This window comes from Diadema antillarum, unplaced genomic scaffold, assembly GCF_040938485.1.
Source record: "Diadema antillarum isolate AM-2024a unplaced genomic scaffold, OU_Dant_1.0 seq00002084_RagTag, whole genome shotgun sequence".
NCBI classification, from domain to species: Eukaryota; Metazoa; Echinodermata; class Echinoidea; order Diadematoida; family Diadematidae; genus Diadema; species Diadema antillarum.
In genome coordinates this window covers 108,666-132,955 of record NW_027272730.1, presented here as the reverse complement: position 1 = coordinate 132,955, position 24,290 = coordinate 108,666, and the positions used below count along the sequence as shown (strand labels likewise).

Below are 24,290 nucleotides of genomic sequence, written 5' to 3'. Positions count from 1 at the left end.
AAACTTCCATCTGAGATGCTTTAAATTGTAGCATTTTTTCAGAAAATATCTAACATTACTTAACATTGGTTATACTGAATCACTTTTTTACACTGACTGTTTCTATCCCTAACTCACATTTAAAGGACAAGTTCACCTTCATAAACATAAGGATTGAGAAAATGCAACAATATTAGTAGAACACATCAGTGAAAGTTTGAGGAAAATTGGACAATCGATGCAAAAGTTATGAATTTTTTAAATTTTTGTGTTGGAACCGCTGGATGAGGAGACTACTACAGTTTGTGAGTCATATGCGTACAACAGTATAAAGGAAATGTAAAAGAAGATTCAACATATTTCCACTTTTTTCGCATAATAAAAGAGCACTTGACTTGCCTCTTTCTAAAGGCAGGGGGAATAATATTACCCATAACATTTGTCGGTAACGAGTCAGGGGAATGTGTACTTTTTTCAAAAGATGGAATTTTGTGAAATTCTCTTTATATTTTCGTTATATTGTTGTACGCATGTGACATCGTACACTGCAGTAGTCTCCTCATCCAGCGGTTACTGCACAAAAACTTCAAAAAATCATAACTTTTGAACGGATTGTCCGATTTTCCTCAAACTTTCACTGATGTGTTCTACTAATATTGCTACATTCTCTCAATCCTTATGTTTATGAAGGTGAACTTGTCCTTTAAGAACTAATATTGAAGCACTAAAGCTGGATTTTTGTTTATCTGCCAATGGTAAATAATGCCTTTAATCCCATCCTATGGTAGCTTCACAAAGAGCACTCTCCATCTCTCTTCCACCTCCTTGGGATAACCTAGTGAGAACTAGCTTGGTGTGACGAGGGTATTAGAGATGGCACACTGTCCACTTGTGTGCTCTCAAGTTGGCTAAACCTCACTGCTCTGGACTTTGCTCATACTAAGTGTTTCAAAAAACATTTCCCACTTTTGATCATTAATAGTTCAATAACTATTCATCCGACAAAACTGTCATTGATATGAGTAATATCTGAAAGGTGTACAATTTTGTTGGAGGTAATTTGAATGTGAAAGCATAAAAGTTTCATTAAATCTAAGATTGATTTTGAAGTAAGGTTTCAGATTTTGGTCAAATTTTAACCCTCTGTACAAAAATTGAACTTTGCACAGGAACCAATGATGTGTATGCGAGTGTGTGCTGACAATGGCCCTTAACAATGGACATGCCTGAACCACCTGTTGACTAGGCGTCAGTCTCGCGCTCCCAGGCACATGAATGCTTAATCAATAATTCATGTGGATTGCCCTGGGCACTGCTAGTCTGAATTCATGCACGGTAAAGGGTAAAATGTATGCACGTATGGAAAAGGTAAGCACATGTTTCCATGTGCTTGCAAACACCTCATTTCATTCCAGCTGGCAATCATTTTGAAATTTTGCTTCACATATCACTAAATTTGGGAGATGAATAAGCATAAATTATCTAAAGTTCCTAATTTTAATACAACTGTCTACTAATTAAATAGTCTGACAAATTTTTCGCTTTTTCGATAAAAAGAGATCATTTTTGGTAAAGAGTTCAGCAGCATTTATCATTGGGGCGATTTGTTTCACAGTAGATTAATTTAAGGCTCCATATACACAAGTGTATACTCTAATTGATTTTCTTTGCTTCCTGTCACCATGTTTACGATAGAACAGAAGGTAATCATTGTAATTTCTTTTTTCATAAGTAGGGAGAGCACTGTCACGACTCAACGACAGTATCGGCAGGCGTTTGTTACACAGATACTGCCAGAGGCTGAATAAAGACTAGTTGTGATAGTGGAATTTCTCATGAATAAATAATGAAGCATTCAAACTCTGGCCATTGTTCAGGACCATTGTCAGGGTGTTAACCACACACTCCCATACACACCCATTGACCCCTGTGCAAAATGAAATTTTGTACAGAGAGTTGAAAATAGAGCAAAATCTGGAACCTAACTGTGAAATTAATCATGGATTACATGAAACTGATTTATGCTTTCATATTCAAACCACCTTCAACCAAATTGTACACTATTCAGCTATTACTCATATCAATGACAATGTTATCTGATATATAAATTTTGAATTATTAAGAATCAAAAGTGGGAAATGTTTTTTGAAACACCTAGTACCTTCTTGAGAACACTTTCGTTTTGAATGCATACTTCTCCATTATCTATCATATCAGTTTGGTATCATCATTTTCTGATTTATTTCCTGAGGACATATTCATTGAAACATATTGTATGATATGTCATGTTTAAGCTTTAAATCAAACTTTTCAATTGATACAAAACAGTATTTTCACTCTTTTGTTAAATTTCTGAATGAACTGATTGTAACAGGTCACATACTGTATGGAGAAATTTATGGTGATTAGAGGCAACACACAGTTAAAAACACATTCATACACATGTAGCTAAAAAATAAAATAGTATGCACTCTTGCAATGCTTACCTTGTCCTTGACACTGTTATTTGCATCCTTAAATGAGGGACTGCTTGGTAATATTACAAATGTGTAGTGCTAATATTACACAATGGCTTGCCAACAGCCAGTGATTTACAGGAATAGTGAGAACACAGAAATTCATATTAGGGCGGGAGCTGAAGTTTAAAATACCCATAATATCAACCAGAAAGCTGTGTCTCATAGCATATTTAAGGGCATCTTTTTTCACTTTCTGCTCTCCTCTCTCCAAGATTGTCTTGTCTGTATAATGAAATATGGCAAGGTAGCTGACAGTTGTTGCCAGCATTCTACAAAACACATGGCAGCAACAAAGCAAACAACCACAATATTAGATTGAGGAAATAATACTTTCAGACCCAGAGCAAGGTAAGCAATTATAAAAGCTTTATGTCATTACATGTAGATTATTAAATGAAAATTATATAGATTTCAAACACAACCATGACCCCATTATCATTCTGTGACCGAACAATTAATTGTTTCCAAGAATATGCAAATATATCTTTGCACTTCATAAGCAAGTCTTACTTCAAGGGCACCCAGGTCATTAAAGGGAATAATATCAAAGCCAGGCATGTAGGGTCCAAAGCCCTCATAGCAGTCTGGGTCGGTGGAGCTGGACACAGCTGCCAAGGTACGTCCCCAGAAGTTGCCCTCAGCAAAGACAATCCTAGCCTGGTTCTTGGGCACTCCCTTCACATTGTAGCCCCACTTGCGAGCCAACTTGCATGCAGTTTCACCCCCTTCAACACCTGAAAAGAAAAATAATTGATTAAAAGCACTGAATTCAGCCCAGTGCATGGACAGAACTAGCCAAGTAAGGAGAAATAACAGTCAACTGCTTGCAAAAAACCAAAAAAAAAAAAGCCTTTCACCATTTTAAAGTTACAAATACGAATAACACCTAACAGCAGACCAAAGGATATATCACATTCTAAATGGAGCCTTATTACTGCGTTATCCCCTGGGTCTGTCACATTCACAAGCAATGATGAAATATTCCCCTTGCATCTACAGTGCATTTCATTCTGTGCTCTTGTCTGTTGGTTGTACTGTAGCTATAACCTTGATGGGAAAGCATTTGCATATAACTTACATTCACAAGAATGCAATGTGTATGCTCTTTCTTGTGCTGTTCCAGGAAAGAATGCCCGCCTAAAGTAGTCACTATCTCTCCAGTGCAATAACAAAGTTACTGATCAAGGTAATCAAGTTTTGTCAATGGATTATTTTGGTTATTCTCCTTCAGCAAATCGAAAGACTGTCAAAACAAAAAACTTTAAAACCTTCAACTAATTAGTAAAATACTCTTTCATCATCCATGAACAATCTTATTGAATAAAGCATGCAAACTACCTCATTGGTAAATGTAATGAATACTTCTCATTGGCAAATGACAAAACTCTTTGAAAAAGACAGACTGCAAGATGGCCAACGACAACAGATTATGAAATATTATAACACAGAGAAACATTTGAAAGCAAATGTTACCATATTTGATAAACTTGCCATTTTATTCACACATATGGCAACTTCTAAAGAAGTTGCCTTTCAAATTGATGAAGAAAGAAAGCCAGAACAATTTCCTATAAAGGTAAAAGATCTCCTATCCTGAGTAACACAAACCTGTGTTCATGGGAAGCACTTTGTCATAACCGAACATGGTCGTAATGAATTCTTCATATTCTCCTAGAACATCATTGTAGAAAGCTCTAGATGTCAGGGTCAAGATTTCTGCTTGCTCCTGCATTGCTTTGACGATGCTGGGATGGTTATGTCCTTGGTTGCATGCACTGTAGGCACTGAGGAAGTCATAGTAGCGTTTACCCTCCACATCCCAGACATAGACGCCTTAGGTGGGTATAAAAAATACAGAATGTATTTGGTAGTTAATTTGTAATAAATTTCAGGGATGACAAAAATATATCAGTAAAATGCAATGTCATCGATAAAGTCTAAAGTAAATATACAGTTTGCTGTTGTCATGTAATTTTACGATGGACAAATAATGTTTGACTCTAAAGATAAAGAAGAGTGCTTTGATTTAATCATTTTGTTTGAATAAGTCCTACCAAAGCCTCAAAACAAAAACAAATGAAAGCAACTATCGTATAAGTCATTATTCTTGTAAAGAGTTTAATTTTCATGGATTCTGCAAATCACTGTTCGACCATGAATTTAACAACATGTATGAAAACATCTTGAACTGACAGGCACTAATCAGAGCTGCACACTACTGTAAAAGTGGAAATTTTTGCACATTTTGCGCAACCACAAACTAGCGTGAAAATAAAAGCACACAAGTATTTTTGCTTGCCATATGTTTCAGCGGTTGAAGTCTTGATTCCATGGAATTAAAAACATGTGAAACTCATCTTATGCGGCTGAGAGCGAACAATTAGTCACGCAAAAATATCCACTTTTACAGTAACCCATCTCTTCTACAGGTCTGACGTGTCCCTGTTGGACCAGCAAGTACCTAGTTTCTTCATCTTTATTGGTCAGGAACTAATATTTAGAAGCCAAAAAAAAAAAAGAAAAAAAAAAAGACTTGCTAGCTTGTGGTTTCCCTTCCCTTTAACATGCAGTTTTGCTGAGTGTGAGATGGTAAGAAGCTTCAGCTTTGAGATTGTCATGATTGTCCTGTCAAGAAGCTCTCAAAAACTCCAACATATGGTTCCAGCATGCAAAATAGGCACGGATTTAGTGCTAGTTGTCTCTGCCTAGGCATATGAGATTACTTAGTATTTTTCTTTGGACATTTGATTCAATTTTAGTCACACAGAGATGTATTAATCCTTTTGCATGGCTAAGTAAACATTTATGATACACAAAATTGTCTGTTTCAGGCCAGGGATCGCAGGGTGGGGAAAGATCAGAGTGAGCTGTGTATGAGAGGGGAAAGAAGAATTGAAAGAAGGAATTGTTTGCTCAGCCCATTGTCTCTTACACCAGCAAATTGTCATCAATCATTTGATGTGGTCAGAAACACGACAAAAATCATAAACACCACAGCAAATGAACAACAAACACAAAGTACCAACACTCCTGTGGCTGCAGTTGCAAGACAAATGCGTTATAAAAATGATTGGGGAAAATGACTGATATCACAGCACAGTGAACGGGACTGGGAACAAATTTTCCCTCAAAATACTGCAGCAAAATGGACAAATTGACGGTACAAAAATACAAAGCACGCTTGAAGGAACAACCCAACTTCGAAATGTAAAGGGAATGGCTAAAGTGACATAAAAAGAAAACTAGAAATGTTGCTATGGCAACTGGTATGTCTCCGCCATGATGCATGATTCTCCCATTAAGTCTATAGTACGTCTTGACAATGTGTGATGCTAGTTTCACATAATTGGCACAAAATCAAAATGAAATATTTGTCACAAATGTGGTGATTGTTCATTTTCCTTGAAGTATCATGTAGGTTTAGTTGGATCAATGGCAATATTGTTTAAGAGAGCAGGTGTTAGTAGTCAATTAGCTCAAAATATGCCAAAGTTTGGATTTTTTGGGGAACAAGCTAAATTTTTCATGGTAGGTCCAGAAAATCGTGTAGAATAACATACTGAAACTCCCCGTAAATCCGAGTTGAGCTTTCTTCAAAATACAAGATGGCGTCCAAAATGGCCGCCATTTTGATTAAATTTTTATTTTTTAACTTAAAATTTGATTGTAATGTCCAATTATCTTTTGAAGTATGTCATATTAATGAGAATTATTTTTCCTAAATGTTGATGCCGAATATGACTAAATTTTGAGATTTTCCTTATCAATTTTTACCAAAAACTCTGTTTTTAAATATTTTTTTCACAGAAAATTGAATTTACAACTATCTTTATTTCCATATTAATCAAAGTTGAACAAGAAAACATCTTATTTTATTTTCTTTAAAAAAGTCTTCAGATGTATTCAATATCATATGAAAAGCAGGGGAGCAATTGTTGAGTACCCGTGGTACTTCAAAAGTTGTGAAAGTTTAAAGGTCATACCGCATTTTTTTCGAGGCAGCATTTTCGGAGTATGTCTGTGTACATCCTAAATGTTCATTAGTTTGGGTGAAAGGATGGTCAAGATTAATAGGCCTATGCATGGCATGATGCTGACCTGTCACTGTATCACCAGAAAATGGTTGAGAAATATTAAATTTCAAAGCTATTTTTACTGGAAATATGGGTATCATGTTACCGTGGTAACCATACAAAATGACCACAAGTAAAATAATGACCCAACAAAATTAGTACCGGTATACCAAATTAAGGCATGAGGAATGCAACCGAAGTACCTTTTGACTCCGGATATTCAATGACATTTTGATTACAAGTATTTTCAATAAAGAAAGTAAAAATAAAAAATATGAGATTTTTAACAAACAGTACAAAAAAAAAGTACAATTATAACCACATAACCTTGCACTGCAAATGGGTTTCAAAGCGCCTTTAAAAAAACTGAGACAGTTTTGGATGTCCACATAAGAGGGCGACATCTAGCACATAGCCTAGGTACGTAGCCACATCAGGCCCAGCCTAGCCCAGGCAGCTCAGTGCTGCTGCAGCATACACAGCTAACTTGGCATGGAAAGAAGTGCAATATCATTTGCACATTGTGGTAAGTAGCATTAGCACTTAAACCTGTAAATTTCACTGAAGTAATAATCAAGCATGAAATTTAAGGTACCAGGTACATTTAGTATGCAATTCAGTGCATTGACACAAAATGATAAGCCCAAGTGTGTGAGTGTGACAGTTCATTTCACTGTCCCACATACAGTGTTCTGTGTGTGCTAGACATTATCTTTCCACCAACAACAGCAGAGTAGCTTGCCTAATGTTAGACCTAGTAGCAAATTTAGAAATAGATCACTTTTGTATAGATACGCCCATAGTAATCGACAAAGATTGAACTAGAAATGTCGCTATGGCGACTGTTATGCCTCCGCCTTAATGCATGATTCTCCTAATAGGTCTAAATAGTACATGTGGACAATGTGTGATTACATTTTCACAAAATTGGCAAAATGTTAAAATGACAAGTTTGCACAAATGTGTTGAATGTTCACCTTCCTTGACCTAGGTTTAATTGGATGAATAGGAGAGCATGTACCGTTTGGGATTTACGGACTTTAACTTGACTTTGACCCATTCATACGTTTATGTATTGAGTAATTTTCAAGGTATGGAGAAAAAGTGCAATTTCTGTATTGAATAGTAAATTGTTACCATTTTCATCTGGCCTTTGACCCTAAAATTCATAAGATAATCACTGTCAGGCATAACATGCATAAATATGTAGTACATTTCAAGATAACTTGAGCCACTTCCGAGATAGGGAGGAAAAACTTATTTCAGCACTTTCACTTGATCTTTGACCTTTTGACCTTTGAGGCAAAAACAAAAGAAAAAAAAACTTTCCAGAGAATCTCTATTAGGTTATACATACACCTAGTGTAAAAAAAAATATAATAATCCTGCTGGCATTGCATAAACATGAAGGATATAGTAAAATTTTGAAGTGTTGCCCTTGACCTTTGACCCCTGACCTTTGACCCCATGAACCCTAAATTGTCTAGATAATCATTGCCAGTCAGTACATATATATATATACCATGTTCCATGAAGATACCTTGAACAATTTCCAAGGTACAGAGAAAAAAGGTGAAGTTTTAATAATTTTACTTGACCTTTGACCTCATGACCCAAACTTTCACCAGAGAATCTTTATCGGGTAATACATGTATACACTAAGTTTCAAGATAATATCTTCAGGCATTGCATAGATATGATGGAAATAGTGAAATTTTATGTATTTGACCTTGACCTTTTGACCTTTGACCTTGAGCATGTGCACCCACAATTTGATAGGCACAACTTCACCCCCTAATACACATACATGCCAAGTTTCATTAGGATACCTCAAAAGGTTTTGATAGCTACCCTGTCCACAAAATTCATTACGGACGGACGGAAGGACGGACGGACAACCCGAAAACATAATGCCTCCGGCACCAGGCGGAGGCATAAAAAGAAAATATTCAGGAGAATATTTCTCCATCAATAAATATTTTCCCGTAGTAAGACTAGGCCTATGCCTTGATCTTCTGCAGATGTGAACTTGTTCTACTAGCATACAGTAGTCTACTGGTACTACTGTAGTTAACTGCGGCTGCTGCCCGACTTTGTACTAGTTGGGCTACGCTGGACTGCAATACACTCGTAGACAGTTTACATCCAATAAAGGATGAGTGATAAAAACAAAATGATGTATCAAGAAGACAAGTAGGGTGTCTAACTGCTAGACCTACCAAAGTTATAACTTACGATACCCGTACATTTCTGCATAGGTCTAGTACTTGATCCTACAATGCTTCACCAATTGTTAATTTTCTATAAAGATTTCACTTGTCTGTCTTTAAAGCAAGTAGACATTGACCAACTTTAATAGCACTGCTAGCATATTGGTAGCCCTTCCATGGCTAGCATACAATGCCATCAGGGCACTCTCGTAGTCATGGGAGTGCTCCGGGGTCGTGGGATCGCTCTTGGGTTAGTCCTACCACTACTAAGTACTACTACTAGTCCTACATCATGTAATCTAGTGCCTAGGCTTAAGTTTGAAGTCAGTCTAGTCTACATCTATTGAGTAAATGTAGTTTAATAAAGTCTTAATTTTAAAAGCTGCATGATGTAGAAATTAGAGACTAGCTCTCATAGAACACAGTTTCTGGATAGAGTCTAGAACCTATGAATATGATAGAACCAAACCATACAGTAGGCCCAACTCATTTACTGCCTACTGCCATACATTATTGCATTACGGGAAACCAATGTAAACTTAGGCATAAAGCTAACCTCTCACTGAGAGTTACAGGTACATAAGTGTGTGAATGTTGATGAGGTTGGGTGTGTGGCCATGAGACTGGGGATATCAAATACAAAGTTTGACCTTCTTTGTGTAAAGAATTACTAACTTCTCACTGAATCTTATGATTGCAAAAATTAGCATTGAAGAGATGAAAGTTGGAGTTGGATTCGGTTGTACTGTAAAGCAAAGTAGAATGTGTAGTAGGATGTCATCTCTTTTCCCCTTGTTTAAGGGAAATCAAATCGCGATCATTATCTCGAGATTTAAAGATTAACAGTTTTATCTTGTCTTGTCACTGATTGCAATTTGACACTATCATGATGTATGACACATGTTTAGAGACATTTTGCTAAACACTGAGTACTATTTTATATCTTCATCTTCACACCCTCAGGCACTCTCATCAAGGATCATGTATGTGACGAGCTGCAGTTTGATGGAACCCAAAGAAAGCTCAGCAAGCCTGAGCAGTCTTACCTTCGTTGTACTTCATACAACTTCATCCATGTAGGGCCCCTGTATATGATTTGATTGTTTACTAATCATGGTTAGTAATTGAACATTTTGAAACGATGCCTGATTAGTTACATTCATTCAAGTAGTATCACTCTTACCTTTCATAGTTCTCCTTTGCCTTGTTCTTGCGTGTTTGTGATGAACATAACAATTATTTTGTGCCCGAATATTATTCATAGATTTTTACTATTTTAAAGCAATGAATTATACTTTGAAGTGCAAATTAGTCTGGGCTTTGTTTCTACACCATGTCAGAGAAACTGAAAGCATGTGGGACCATGCATCTCAAAAGTTATAGATTCGAAAACATTTAACAGTGCCTTCAATGATAAATAGCACACAAGTATGATTTAAAATGTATGTATAGTTTTCTCAACTTTTTGTCTTCTGAAAGGCTCTCATTTGCAAGCACTCTAGATCTCTGACATTTCTTCTGCAGATGTCTTTTGATATTTAAAGAATACTCGGGAAGTTTCAGGTCTTAACCTTCCGTTTAGGAGTTTTTACAAACAAAAAAGTGTTTTATCATTCTTTGTTTTCTAAAAGCTTATTCCTGATGCTTTTAGAAAGAAACAATAATTGTTCAGTCAAACGTTAAATTACAGCTGTGAACTCAACAGTATATAATAGGTTTCCCTGGTCAATTTTTCACTTTTGTCATTCATATTCATATTCCGTGCATTCAGTTTCGCGCATTTTACGCTTGCAGCACTGAATCAGCTTTCAAATTCCCAATCTGGTCATTCAAATTCACTATCCGAGCATTCAAATGTTCATCAGCGTCACTCAAATTCCAGATAGGAGCATGCATTTCAGCAATGAGCATTTAAATTCATTTCAAGCCAGCAGTGGAACCACGTTAGTCATTCATATTCGTGAAAGGCAACCAAGTTCCAAATAAGTGCATGAAATTTTTAAATGAATCATTGCATTATGTGAGCTTAGGATTTATGTGTGTCTTTTTTTTTAAAGTTTTGAATAAATTGGCTCCATCATCAATGCAGTCGCTTTAACCGAGAAAACCTGTAGTATGACATATAGTTAAATATCATATCAAGCTAAATTGACCTTGTTTCGTTTCAAGACCCCTGCTGATGCTTGAGCAGGCTGTATTCCTCAAGGAATTATATCTATGTATTACTAATGATCTAATTATCACTTGATCCTTACAGGCAAACAATCACTCTGCAAGAAGACGTCTGAGCAGTCACAGTGTTCTTGAAAGTGTGATGGGTAGGTTCGGTAAGTGCCACATGGTGCACAATCTGAATAAGCATATTAATCATTCCTATTCAATATCAAACAAATTCATGTTTGAGTTCCAAAGCTTCTGTTATACACTGTAATTAGGTGATACGCTATCAGCGTATCACCTATTGTGATTGTCAAAATCTCTCTTTATTTTTTTTAATTCTTCTTTCTTTCTGGACAATTTTGTGTCGTCAATATCTCAAGAATGACATTACAGAATAACATGACATTTTCAGTCAACATGTCTCATGACAAAATCTAGCCACAATAAGGTTTTCATGACAGTAACATATCTATGACGTCATCTAGGCGCCATTTTGTGATTTTCGGACCATGTTACATGATCGATCATAACTTCATAACGAAAGGTCATTTCTGTATCATTTTCGGTGGACATAAAGTTCAGGTCATGCACTATCTTACTTTTTAATGCTAATTACCTAGGACATCATTACGCGCGCGTACGTGCGCATCAAACTTTTAAAAGGCTCAAAACAACTTTCCAATGGGAAATCTCGAAGTTTCAGACAATTTTAAGCGTTCCGCGCGTAAGGGTCCGTCCGCGCATTTTCGCGCGCAGTGCGCGTAAGCAAAATGAAAATGCAATTTTTTTGACAGATTTGGATTCCTGATACATCAAGTAACAATATCCACTGATTTCCGATCAATTTTGACCTATAACAAAGGAATGCGCTGGTGTCAAAGTTGAAATTTCGTGTCCGCGTCTATGTCAAAATATAGCGAAAAACATGTCTTTGTTTATTTCGCCATAGCTCTTTAAAACGTCCGTTGACCCTATGTTTTTATTGCATATTACAAAAGCATATGAATTGGAAATAACGTTTCAAGTATGAATATTTCCCGAAATCCATTATGACGTCATCATATCATCTGAAATAAAAAAAGTGGAATTAATTTTTTTGAGGTACTGTTTCTGACATTCATTTGCTCGTATCTCTGTTGTTTAAGCTCAATATTATCCCAAATTCAGATATGCTGTACTTTGAACATTTGCCTTTTAAGTCCATGTCATGGTTTTGAAATTTGATGACGTCATCAAACCGTAAATTGTGATTAAAGGTAAAGACGCAAAATCGGACAAGTTTACGTGTTATGTCTATGGGAGGTGATTTTTTTTTAAACCATGCATTGACTTGACAACGTTTAAGCACCTTTATCTCAGCTGATTTTGCTTCATTTCCTCTGAAACTTTAGTATGTTGTAGCTGAGACAATAAGCTGCAGTAATCATGCATTTTATTCTTTGAAATCTCCTCATCAGCTTGACAATTTTGTAGTTAAAAACTGAAAATGAGAATGCAACCTGTACGGAACGATTGCCGATAGTTCTTTGCAACTGTATATTGGTCGAATCCACGCGGCCACTTGTGGGAAGTTGAATAGCGCCATCTCAGTCAGCACACTCACGATAGCATTATTATACATTTAAGTTTCACATAGGATCTTCATGACAGCAGTGTGGCGTAATCGCTTAGCGCGCTGGGTGTTCGTAACGCCATACCGTAAGGCGAGAAGTTCGACTCCCGCAGGACTTTTCCCTTTCTTTCTTTTTCTTTTTTTTTGGCAGTTCAACTTTACTCCGATGTCATTTATCGTATTATTTTATCAAGTATACATAAGCCGTGAACACGGCTGCTCTATTTCCCTTAATTGTTTTGTATTGGAGTTTGGAGATTGGGTTTGCTTCATTAATCTTGTTACACCTAATGTTGTAAATTGCCCCTTGTTACAGTGTCCCGCTTGCCACCTTTCGTTTGCTCTTTCCTTTTCACTTCATTGGTTCTTGTTATATTGTAACAGAATAGGTAGGAACATGTACGTTTAGATAACTGGCAGGAATGGGAGCTGAATTGATTAACTCTAGTCCAGGTGTATGGCGTCTCGCTCATCTCTTTGAAATTCGAGGTTGTTATTGTTTGACCCAATAACGGAGTTGTAGACAGGTTTTATGTTGCTATAGAGGTATCTTGTGCCACATGAGTGGAAGGCATCACTGTTTAGTAGTAGTAATGAACTTTTTATGTTGTAAATGATATAAAGTTATGAATTTCACATCCAATCTTCGGGACAGCCGTGTGGCTTTATAGTGGCTTAGCCCGCTGCATGGTCATTATGCACTACCTTAGGACGAGATGTTCGAGACCCGCAGGACGCTATTATTTTTTTTCTCTCTCTTTCTTTGTTTTTCTTTTGGCATTTCTGCTTTATTCCGATGTCATTTATCGTATTATCTTATCAAGTATACTACCCCACGACACACAGTCACTCAAGTTCCCCCTTTTTTTTTGTCGGAGGCTGGAGATTGTATTTGCTTCATTTATCATACGTAATGTTGTAAATTGCCCTTGGTATACAGTGCCCCGCTTGCCACCTTTCGTTTTCTCTTTCCTTTTCATTACGTTTGTTCCTGTTACACTGCACAAGACAGGTCGGAAAATAATTTATATACCTCAACTGGAGCAGGAATGGCAACTGAATGAATTAACTCTAGGCCAGGTGTATGGCATCCCGCTCATCTCTTTGAAATTCCAGGTTGTTATTGTTAGACCCAATAACGGAATTGTAGACAGGTTTTATGTTGCAAAAGAGGTATCTTGTGCCACATGAGTAGAAGGCATCACTGTTCAGTAGTAGTAATGAACTTTTTCATGTCCCTCCATGTCAATTATAGTGTGTTTAAAGGGGTTGTGTGTCTATCTGCCAAAGAAAAGGAAAAACTTATTTTCGTCATGGCTGTTTCTCTATACGTAGCCGTAGGTGATGAGTGTTTTTGGTATCTGAGCAATGAAGAACAGAGCATCAGGCTAAAATCCCCCATAGTATACGCGCTAAGCGTTCAATTTGATATATCTTTATTTATGTAGTCAATCACTGCTAATGGAGTTACAGAATTATGTTATGACACGTTTCACTGAAAGTTTGTAAAGCAAAGTTTATGGACAAGGCAAGCAATTGTACATGAATAATACCATTGATTTCAGAGGGAAATTATGGTATACCTAAATGTAAGGGTATCACTGCTTTGGAATTGCTGAGACAATATGCTTGGCACGAGGGCTTCCACTTCTAATAACTGATCCCTTTGAAGATGTGTCGGTCACGGGTGATCGTCATGATTCATCTTTCACGTAGAAGCTTACGTTCCACACTCTTAGTTCGAGAAGACTTACCATCATACTTCAAATTGTGATTAAAGGTAAAGACTCAAAATCAGACAAGTTGACGTGTTATGTCTATTGGAGGTGATTTCTTTTAAAACCATGCACTGACTTGACAACGTTTAAGCACCTTTATCTCAGCTGATTTTGCTCCATTTCCTCTGAAACTTAAGTATGTGGTAACTGAGACAATAAACTGCAGTAATCATGCATTTTATTTTGTCAAATCTCCTCATCAGGTTGATAATTTTGCAGCTAAAAACTGAAAATGAGAATGGAATGTGGACCAAACGATTCCTGAATCATCTTTCACTTAATCATAAGCTTACGTTCCTCATATTTTCTTGTCAAGACGTACATGGCCGAGTGGTTAAAGGCGACGTCACCAGAGACGTGAGGTTGCACACGTACGGGTTCGAACCTCATAAGAGCACGAAACAAAATACTTGTATCTTTTACTTTTTTTTCTTCAATGGTGTATTACACATTCGTCCATGTAGAAACCACGTTCGTATATAAACGCACCTGTACATACACACACACACACAATATCCCTTTGTTTTGTGTTGGAGACCACATTGCTTCGACTGCTGCAAAATTTTGCAGGCTGGCTTTGTCAAACCGATCATAGAATATGTAATGATGACGACGGAGGTGTTGTACTTTGAACAATTGTCTTGCAAGTCCATGTCAGTGTTTTATGATTTGATGACGTCATCACTCTGAAAATTGTGATTAAAGGCAAGGTATCAAAAATAGCCGATTTTACGTGTTATGTCTACGGGACGTATTTTTCCCCAGTTGCCAGAAATGGCATAGCGCCATTAGTTGTTACAAGGCCTCATTGCCGTCTAGCAATACAATACATGTTCACGTGGCCACGTTTGTTGAGTGGGCATTGACGTTTTCAACCTGTTATATCTATACATTGTTTTTTGTCTTGCCTTTTCCGTGGATGTTCCGTGGCCGAGTGGTTAGAGTAACGGTTTCGCATGCACGCATTTGAGGGATCGATGTTTGCATAACACTTTTGTTTTTGATTATTGTTTAACTCTTTTCAGATAACGTTTCATATTGACATTCTTTTCGTTGTCGATCACGGATGACCGGTATCTAATATCAACCCAGCGTATCACCAACTCGTCTTCAGTGACGAGTTTCATGTCTCGTTGTCATTAGATATATATGACATGTACCACAATTCTGTCAAATCCAGGATAGCAACAAGTGATTTTCAAAATGTTATTTTTGAAATCTGTATTCCAATAAGAATGGTTCAAGAAATAAAGATTGTTGCATCTTTTGTTTATTTCTGTATTTTTTTTTACATTAAACTGTACAAAAAAGTTAGCTTAGATTCCAAATTTATCATTCTTACTGAACTAAAGTACTTAAACCATTCCTAGATTGAATCTTTACTCTGCTTTATTTTGTTTTTTATTGTTATTGCAGATAATGGATGAAGCTTGTGCAATCTGCAAAGAGAGGTCATCTGAGACTCGTATTGTTGGGGATAAGGGTCGAAGGACACTTGTGTCTTCCAGTTAGGAGCGGGAGATGGTTTTCATGACGTATTTGAAAAGGCAACGCCACTGAGAATCCATGAACTTTGTCGCAAACAATACACACGAAAAAGTTCGATACCATCTGTCAAAAGAAAGTCTACGTCTGATGAAGATGATGAAGTACCTGTGCTGCGGTCAAGAACTTCTGACAAATTTGACTTTAAAACTCATTGCATATTCTGTTCAGAGTCTGTTTTTCAGGATAGCAAGGTCCCTCTTTCTAGAAGACAGGCAGTAAGTAATGTAGAAACTTTGGAGTTCAAAAAAAGTGTATTGAATAAAGCATGAGAAAGAAATGATGATTGGGGAACTCATGTATCAGAACACATACAGGAAGACTGTGACCTGATTGCAGCTGGAGCCAAGTATCATCGTTAATGCGCTGTTTCGTTTTTTCGAACGAAAGAGAAAGAAGAAAGTTCAAAAAGGAACTTGCGACAAAGAGCATTCGATAAACTTTGCGAGTTTCTTGAAGATAGCAACGAGTGTCAGTATTCGCTACGGGAGCTTTCAATTCAAATGGCCAAGCATTTGGATGGAAATGAAGGTTATACCTTGAAACATCTCAGGAAGAAACTTGAGCAACATTATGGTGATGACATAGTTGTGACCAGCACATGAGGACAGGAAATCATAGTTAGTTTTCGTGATTCAGCTGACAAGATTCTCCATGAGAAATGGGACACCGATAAGCTGTTTGATGGAAAGACAAAAAATGATCGTATCATAGATGTGGCTGCCTCCATCATTCGGAATGACATTAGGTTGGAAGTGTATGATTGTGATGAGTACACAACACTAGAAGGAACCAACAACGGGGAGACATTAATCCCTAGTTCTTTGAAACGCTTCTTACACAGTGTTGGATGGGAATGGTAAGAGTCACACTGTCTCAAAACGGAAATCCACATCAATAGCACATGCATTAATCTCAGCATGCCTTCCACGATCCTTCATATCACCTCTCCTCCTCGGGATAGCTGTGTACATCCATCGCAAGTATGCTTCCCGTGAGCTGATAGACATTTTAAGCAGCCTGAGCTGTTTGGATGATTATCGTGAGGTCCAGAGGTTTGAACATGTTCTCATATCCAGTGAACCATCGTATCCCCTAGATGGTTTTACGCAGTTTGTGTTTGACAATGCAGATTTTAATGTAGCCACTAGCTGTATCGGGCCACAACACGTTTCACAGTTTGGGAGGCATTGCTTGCGTAACACCATCTGGGACAAAGGAAACTTCACAAGTCAAACGGAAAGTGAAATTACCATCATCGGAATTCACACCAAACTTTGGATCTATTCCTGTAAAGACATACAGGAAGCCATCTTGCCCTGGGCTGCAATCTGTCACCGTTGCTCCCCTTGAGAATCTTGACCATCCTATCCAGTCCCTCTGCTCAGCAGCTGCATTAGACTGTCTCTGGGTTGTCGGCCAAGTTTTGGAATTGGCACCCTGTCCTCTGTGGAGTGGATACATGAAAACAGCTCTGCAAGATGGGCGATATGAGCAGACCCGCATAGAAACTTTGCCATTCATCAACATGCAGCCCTCAGATCCCAGCACCATCTATACTGCGCTTTGTTTCGCACAGCAGCTGTGTCAGAGGTATGGGCTACGCATGTGTACAGTCACATTCGATCAGCCCTTATACATCAAAGCTGCAGAGATAGAGGCTTCTTCTTCACAAGATCTTGACAGAATAGTTAGTACGTCTTGGTGGGTTTCATCTGTTAATGTCATATCTGGGGAGCATTGGTCACATGATGTCAGGTAGTGGATTGGAGGAACTGTGGCAGACGACATATGCCAACGGATCTGTGATGAACATGTTAACAGGTCATGCTTTATCTCCTGCCTTGCGTGCTCATATTCTGAGCTCAGCTGCCCTTATCACTGTCTTGATGGAGAAACCTGGTGTCTTGGATAGTGTGGACACAGGTCCCTAGAGAATCTCTACAGGGACCTTCTCAACCACAACCAAACTGCAAATGATGTTGATGAGGATGAATGTGTGAAGCAGTTATGACAGGTGATTTCAGATCTCCTACGCCATGCTGAAAGTCAGAGCAGAACAGGAAAGTTGTGGGTACAGTACATTCGTCAAGTGGCTCTTCTGCAGCACTTCATTCGTGCAGAAAGAACAGGAGACTGGAAGCTTCATCTCAGTTGTGTGAGGGAAATTATTCCATACTTTCATGCTGCAGGACATCTTCCTTATGCCAAATCTGCAAGGTTGTATATGCAACAGATGGAAGGCTTGGAGAAAACAATGGGGAAAGAGGAGTGCAGTCTTTTTGCAGAGCAGGGATACTTCACTATCCGTCGTCAGGATTCATGCTGGGGTGGAAACTTTTCTGACCAGACAATTGAACAATTCCTGATGCGATCCTTCAAGGGATCTGGAGGTATGACACATGGTCGGGGCATCAGTGATAGTACATTAACCAAATGGGTCCATGCGCTACCTCGCTGTGCTCCTATCTGTGATGCACTGGAGCAGTTCACTGGAGTTCACACTGGTACATCAGAACAACATAAAGACATGCGACAGAGTGCACAGTCTAAAGATATGAAGGACCGCCAAGCGTTTGTAGGATGGCTGCGAGTTCATCCACCATTCGCAGGCTATGAACCTGACCATTTGGTTTCGATATCAACTGGAATTGTGGCAGATTCTACCGCAAACTGTGAGCAAGCTGTTGAGATTGGTCTAAGAGCAGCATCGGCAGTGTCGGGTAAAAGTTTCACAAACATGAAACTTCATCGAACTGACAAAGTAAGGACAATCGGCGAAAAGGAGAAAATGGTAACAGTCAGGGGACAAAATGTAGATGTCAATCTAAGTTTGCTATTCAATAGAATCACATGTGTCCTACACAGCAGCTCTGAAATGAGCTCTTTCCTGGCATACGAACTTGCTCCTCAGCCTCCTTCACTTTTCCAAGATGGACTGATGCGAAAGTCAGTGAAGAGTTCTTTGGGTGTTCTGCTGAAATCATTCACTCAAGCATCCAAACTACCCGAGAATTGCATCTATGTCTTGGATGGTGGTCATCTTCTGCAATCAGTTGTGTGGTCTCAGCAGTCCATCTATTCAGAGGTATGTCAGTCCTACATTGACTACATTACCAAACACTATGGACCACACTCCACTGTAGTCTTTGATGGTTATGGAATCAAAGTTTCAACAAAGGCAGCTGAACAGAGGAGGAGAGCGCAAAAGTGTACATCTAGTGACATCATCTTTACAGATGATATGCCAACCACTACATCACAAGCGGCATTCCTAGGAAACAGTAACAAGAAAAGACTAATCCAAAGTCTTCATGAGAAAATGGTGATGGCTGGCATGCAAGTCAAACAAGCAGAAGCAGATGCAGACACGTTGATTGTTACAACAGCGCTAGATCTAGCAAATTCAGAAGCACTGCCAGTTGTTGTGGTAGAACAGATACAGACCTTCTTGTCCTGTTAGTAGCTCAGGCAAGTTCAACCACAGATATGTACATATTATGCTCAACCAATCCTGTAAGTGTCTTCAGCATTCGCGAAATTCAGGATGCGTTAGGAGACACCAAAGACCACATCATGTTCCTGCATGCTGTTACAGGCTGCGACACGGTATCTGCCATCTATCAGCAGGGCAAACGTAAAGCTTTCCACATGGTACACAAGAAGCGAGCACACGATATGCTGGATACATTCACCAACAAGGAAAGCACCCATGATGAGGTAAACACAGCAGGGGAAGCCTTCATCCTGAAGCTGTATGGTGCCAAAAAGGTGAAATCCCTAGATGAATTCCGGCACATTGCTTACAAACGGGCGATAGGACGCAGCTCCCTGAGCTCATCGTTCAACCTTGCGAGTTTGCCTCCGACAACTGCTGCATCAAAGCAACATTCACATCGCACATACCTCACTGTCCAAGAATGGATGGGTAACAGTCTCTCTCCAACTGAATGGGGATGGCGATGGCATGATAGAAATCTTGTGCCTGTTGAGTCTGACATCCCCATTGCACCTGACTCCTTGCTGAACATGGTATCATGTGGGTGCAAAGAGGATGGATGTAGTACCAGGATGTGTAAATGCAGTGGCTAGTCTTGCAGCAATACTGCACCGCCGGGGGTTTCTGATGATGAGGATGACCTCTAGCTAATGTCAGTGAACAAAAAGTGTTGAAGACAGAAGTCTAGATGATGAAATTGAGTGATGTATCTGCAGTCTGAATGTTGGGTGGACTAGATGAGCCCACATAGACTAGCAAGGTGAAGACTGTTGACTTTCTAAAGTGTATAAGTAGGTGCATTGTGTAGAGTATGATGAATCACATGTGGAGTTGTAACACTGCCTTTTATCACTGAGTTGCATCATTGTGTATTAATAGTCAAGGAGGTAACACATTTGTCACATATCTAGAGAAATGGATGGTGATGTCTTTACAAAACAATTTAGCTATAAATTTTGCTTTGCTAAGTGCTACTAGTATGTTGGGTGATTTGTAAGTCATACGCTATGGCTGGAATAATCTTAGTATCCTAACAATAGATTCTTTGAATGCAGGATGTAATGATATAGAAGATGCTGCAGCATTGTATACTCTGCATTACCAAAATCTTGTTCAAATATTTTAGGAAAAGAAAATTGAGTATCAAAAGCAAATGTAAACATCAATGCAAATCTGAATGCCTACAGATGTGCGATTTTGAATGCTGGAAAAGACGCTTACTATGTCAGTGGTGAATTTGAATGCTCTCGACAGCATTCCAGTTTGAATGATCTATTGTAAATGCTAAAATCTGTAGACCGAAGTGCAAAATAGAATAACTATATATGAAAGTGACTGACTCTTTTACCAAATTGAATGACAAATTCATGAAAGTGAATGCAAAAAAGTACTATTATTATTTGTATTATGATTATTATTGTTATCATTATTATTTAGAAGTCAAGTGGCCGAATGTTCCATGCAATCGCAAACTTGATAAAGCATTCTATCACTAAATATATAGGCTATATTCAATTGAATGTTCAACAGTAGCAAATGAATGAAAAAGGAGATAATGGAAGATGCATTCTGACAACTCAGAATAACACTTAAGTTACACACAGCACAGGCTGCCAGTGCACACAGCATGCGTGAGCTATTCACTTGCAGGCACACAACACAAGCACACAGGTATGAGCAGGTAAACAACTACAGTCAAACCTGCCCTATCGGCCACCTGTCTATAGCGGACCACATGTATTTAGTGGCCACTGAAAAATCCCCTCCCCCCCCCACCCCCCCGCGAGATTAGCCCCCATTAAGGTGTTAAAGACCCTGTGTATAGTGGCCACTTGTGTAACACGGCCAGCGGCCATAAATTTAGTTTCCCCGCGGCTATAGCGGCCACAGACCCAATGGAGCCGTAGCTGAGCCAGTTAATTCAGCATGTTTTTTTTGCTTTGTACGCCATGGCAGTCAGTCTTGGGCAACGTTCATTGATCGCCACCAGCTGCATTCATTAGTCATTCAGTCATAATAATGCGCTAGTGTTAAGCTTTCTTCACAAATGTACATTATACACATGCTACTGTGCAACAATTTTATAAGCACCGGCATTGTTGAATGTTCAATGCATGAAACACATACATGCATATGTATACACATTGTATGTACATGTAAGTATTATACAACGATGATACATGTAGGCAATGCACACAAAGTTGGATAACCTGTCTACTAGCGGCCACCTGTCTATAACGGCCACTTTTTTCGTCTCCCTTCGGTGGTCGTTACAGACAGGTTGGACTGTACATGTATCAAAATCAGTGCGCAATACATGCAAAACATGTGTTCATCACTCTGACGATCACGATGCTGCATGACGTTTATATGTCTGAATATTTATTCTTTTGCGAGAGGCTCGTTCCCCTGGGAGGTGCAATGACCAATTAAACTCATTCTCAATAACATAATTTGAATCAAAGAAGTTTTCTGAGTCTCTGTAAGTTGCTCTGTGATTGGCTAGATTATTTCTACAGATGCAGGCAGAGTCTCCGGTCATGGAGTGTCCTAGTTTTTATGTAAAGTGATGCATCTCACATAACGTGAGATTGAGATGCTGATGTGTTTTAATCATTTTATTTAATTTTGGTGGCCAACTACTCTAGTAAGTGCATGATCACTTCAAATCTGAAATGATTTTATATCAAGAGAAAACAACAACGTATAATGACAGGCAATATTTGTACTTTTATTGAGTTTTACTGTGATTTTCTTAACAGACCAACCAGAAACTCGCTAAAAGGGCCAGTCATAAATTTCATAGCGTCTCTGCAGTCACACCAATTCTCCGCAGACCGGCAGAAACATACCCCTGGTATACAAATGGGCCTGTGAAAGCTACGTGTGTAGCTGCCTCTCCTTCACTACCTGGTATAGACTGCCAAGGAGATTCCTAGTACATACATTGTATTGTACATTGTACAATATACATGTACCAGTAGTATCTGTACACAAAATTCAAAATAACGACACCCTTTTGTATGTAGAGTACAGTATGTTTGTACACTGCATTTTCAATGTGTACATGATATGCCATAATACACATGTACATATGTAAATATTCCCTCCAAGGGGAGCATATGGTGCCCTGTTGAACAAATTGAGATCTTAACTCTCTGGCATGCTACCAAAATATTTTCAAGAAAAAAAAAATCATGACAATTTAGGCCCCATCAGGACCCCTCCCTGGGTCCCAAGGGGGTGGGTAGACCTGATTCCGCCATGAACAAACTTGAAACTACAGTCATCAATGTACTAACTCATAGTATTAACTTGGCTCTATCACTTCTGGTTCTAGAGTTCTAAGAAGATTTTTTAAGATTCCTTAAGTTTTGGGATTTTGGGTCCCCCAGGGGCCCACAGCATAGTGCCCATTTGAACAAATTGAAATCCTATCCCCTACGGATGCTACTTACCAAGTTTGGTGAAAATCGGCTAGGGGGTTCTCAAGAAGAAGATGAAAAAGTAAAAAGTTTACACAAAATGCACACCGGACAAAGAGCGATCACAAGAGCTCACTTGAGCCTTCCGCTCAGGTGAGCGTATTACAAAGATGGGTTAGTGTGCAGCCCTGAGGAAACTTTTGACCACCTGATTATTTGCAAATATTCGTTTTCATATACCACACATATACCATTAAGTGTTTTCGATTGATTACGTACAACTACCATATTGCAGAAAAAGAACTAGTCTGTAAAATGAAAATAAAAGCTGACAGGATGGGAAAAGTTGTGAATACTGTAAAAGTGGAAATTTTCACACATTTTGCGCAATCAGAAGCTAGCTTAAATATAAAAGCATGTTAATATTTTTTGTGTGCCACATGTTATACAGCAATTAGATGCCCCCATTCCACAGAATTAAAAACAAGCGAAATTCATCTTACCCCGCGTAACGCAAATAATTACCTGTGCGAGAATATCCACTTTTACAATATTTGAGGAAAATTGTTTTCATGTTCAAGTGTAGCAGGTATGTGAACTTTTGGCCCCATGTAACTGGGAAACAATATACCTCTCCCTTCACCTTTCACTTCAATGTACATTTTTGCAACAACTTCTTAATAGATCATAATCCTTTTTCCAGTTGTGTTTTAAAAAACAAAGTCTTAGTTACTTCATGGCATATGCACCTAACTTTCAGGTGACTCCTGCATACGAACATTACATTTAAACAGGGATGGACAGGACTTCTTTTTCAAAATACCTTTTGCCCTTGACAATGCAACAGGAAGAGGATGGTAGTTGTGAGCACCATATTTTGACTCCCTGGCAAACACTTGGTCAGAAGTCACAGATGCCTGAAGCTGGGGCACACTGGAATGGGTGCGGACCAGCTGTGTTGATAAAACACGCTGGAGGAAGCGCCCACAAGCATTGAACAGCATGACTGATACTAAAGACGGATGGAGCTCCTGTGTAATCACCTGGAAGTTACCCACGACACCTATATCAATATAAAAACAAAAGACATAGTACATTGCAGCTACAGTACCTTCAGTGCCTACTCACTGACTACTAAAACCAGAAAAATTAGAATGCAGCTCAAGATCTAAATACTGGTAACATAAAATCACAAGATTGTAGTCATAACATTAGAAATTTTACTATGGTGACTGGTATGCCTTTGCTATATCACGCTATTTCTCAAATATACATCTTCACAATGTGAGATTCCAGTTTCATATGGTTGGCAAGAAAATTTAAATGAAATGTTTGAAAGTTTGATGGCTTAACCCAAAACATGTTTATTCATGTATTCATAGAAAAAAGTTTCATTTTGATCCTAAAATTGTTTCAAAGAGTTAATACAGTCAACCTCCCCTAAGTCGACCTCGCATAAGTCGAAAAGTCGAAGCTCCAGAAAAGTCCCG

The 24,290-nt window shown here is 38.5% G+C and overlaps 1 protein-coding gene across 1 annotated transcript; it reads right to left on the bottom strand.

Moving 5' to 3' along the window:
- Positions 1 to 2,395: 2,395 nt before the first annotated feature.
- On the bottom strand, positions 2,396 to 23,818 carry LOC139713869 (ornithine aminotransferase, mitochondrial-like). Its single transcript, XM_071625572.1, has 3 exons — positions 23,624 to 23,818; positions 4,107 to 4,331; positions 2,396 to 3,232 (listed from the first exon to the last, which is right to left on the bottom strand). The coding sequence occupies exons 1-3, from the start codon at positions 23,802 to 23,804 to the stop codon at positions 2,934 to 2,936; spliced, it is 705 nt and encodes a 234-aa protein (XP_071481673.1). The 5' UTR covers positions 23,805 to 23,818; the 3' UTR covers positions 2,396 to 2,933.
- Between the last annotated feature and the right edge of the window lie 472 nt (positions 23,819 to 24,290).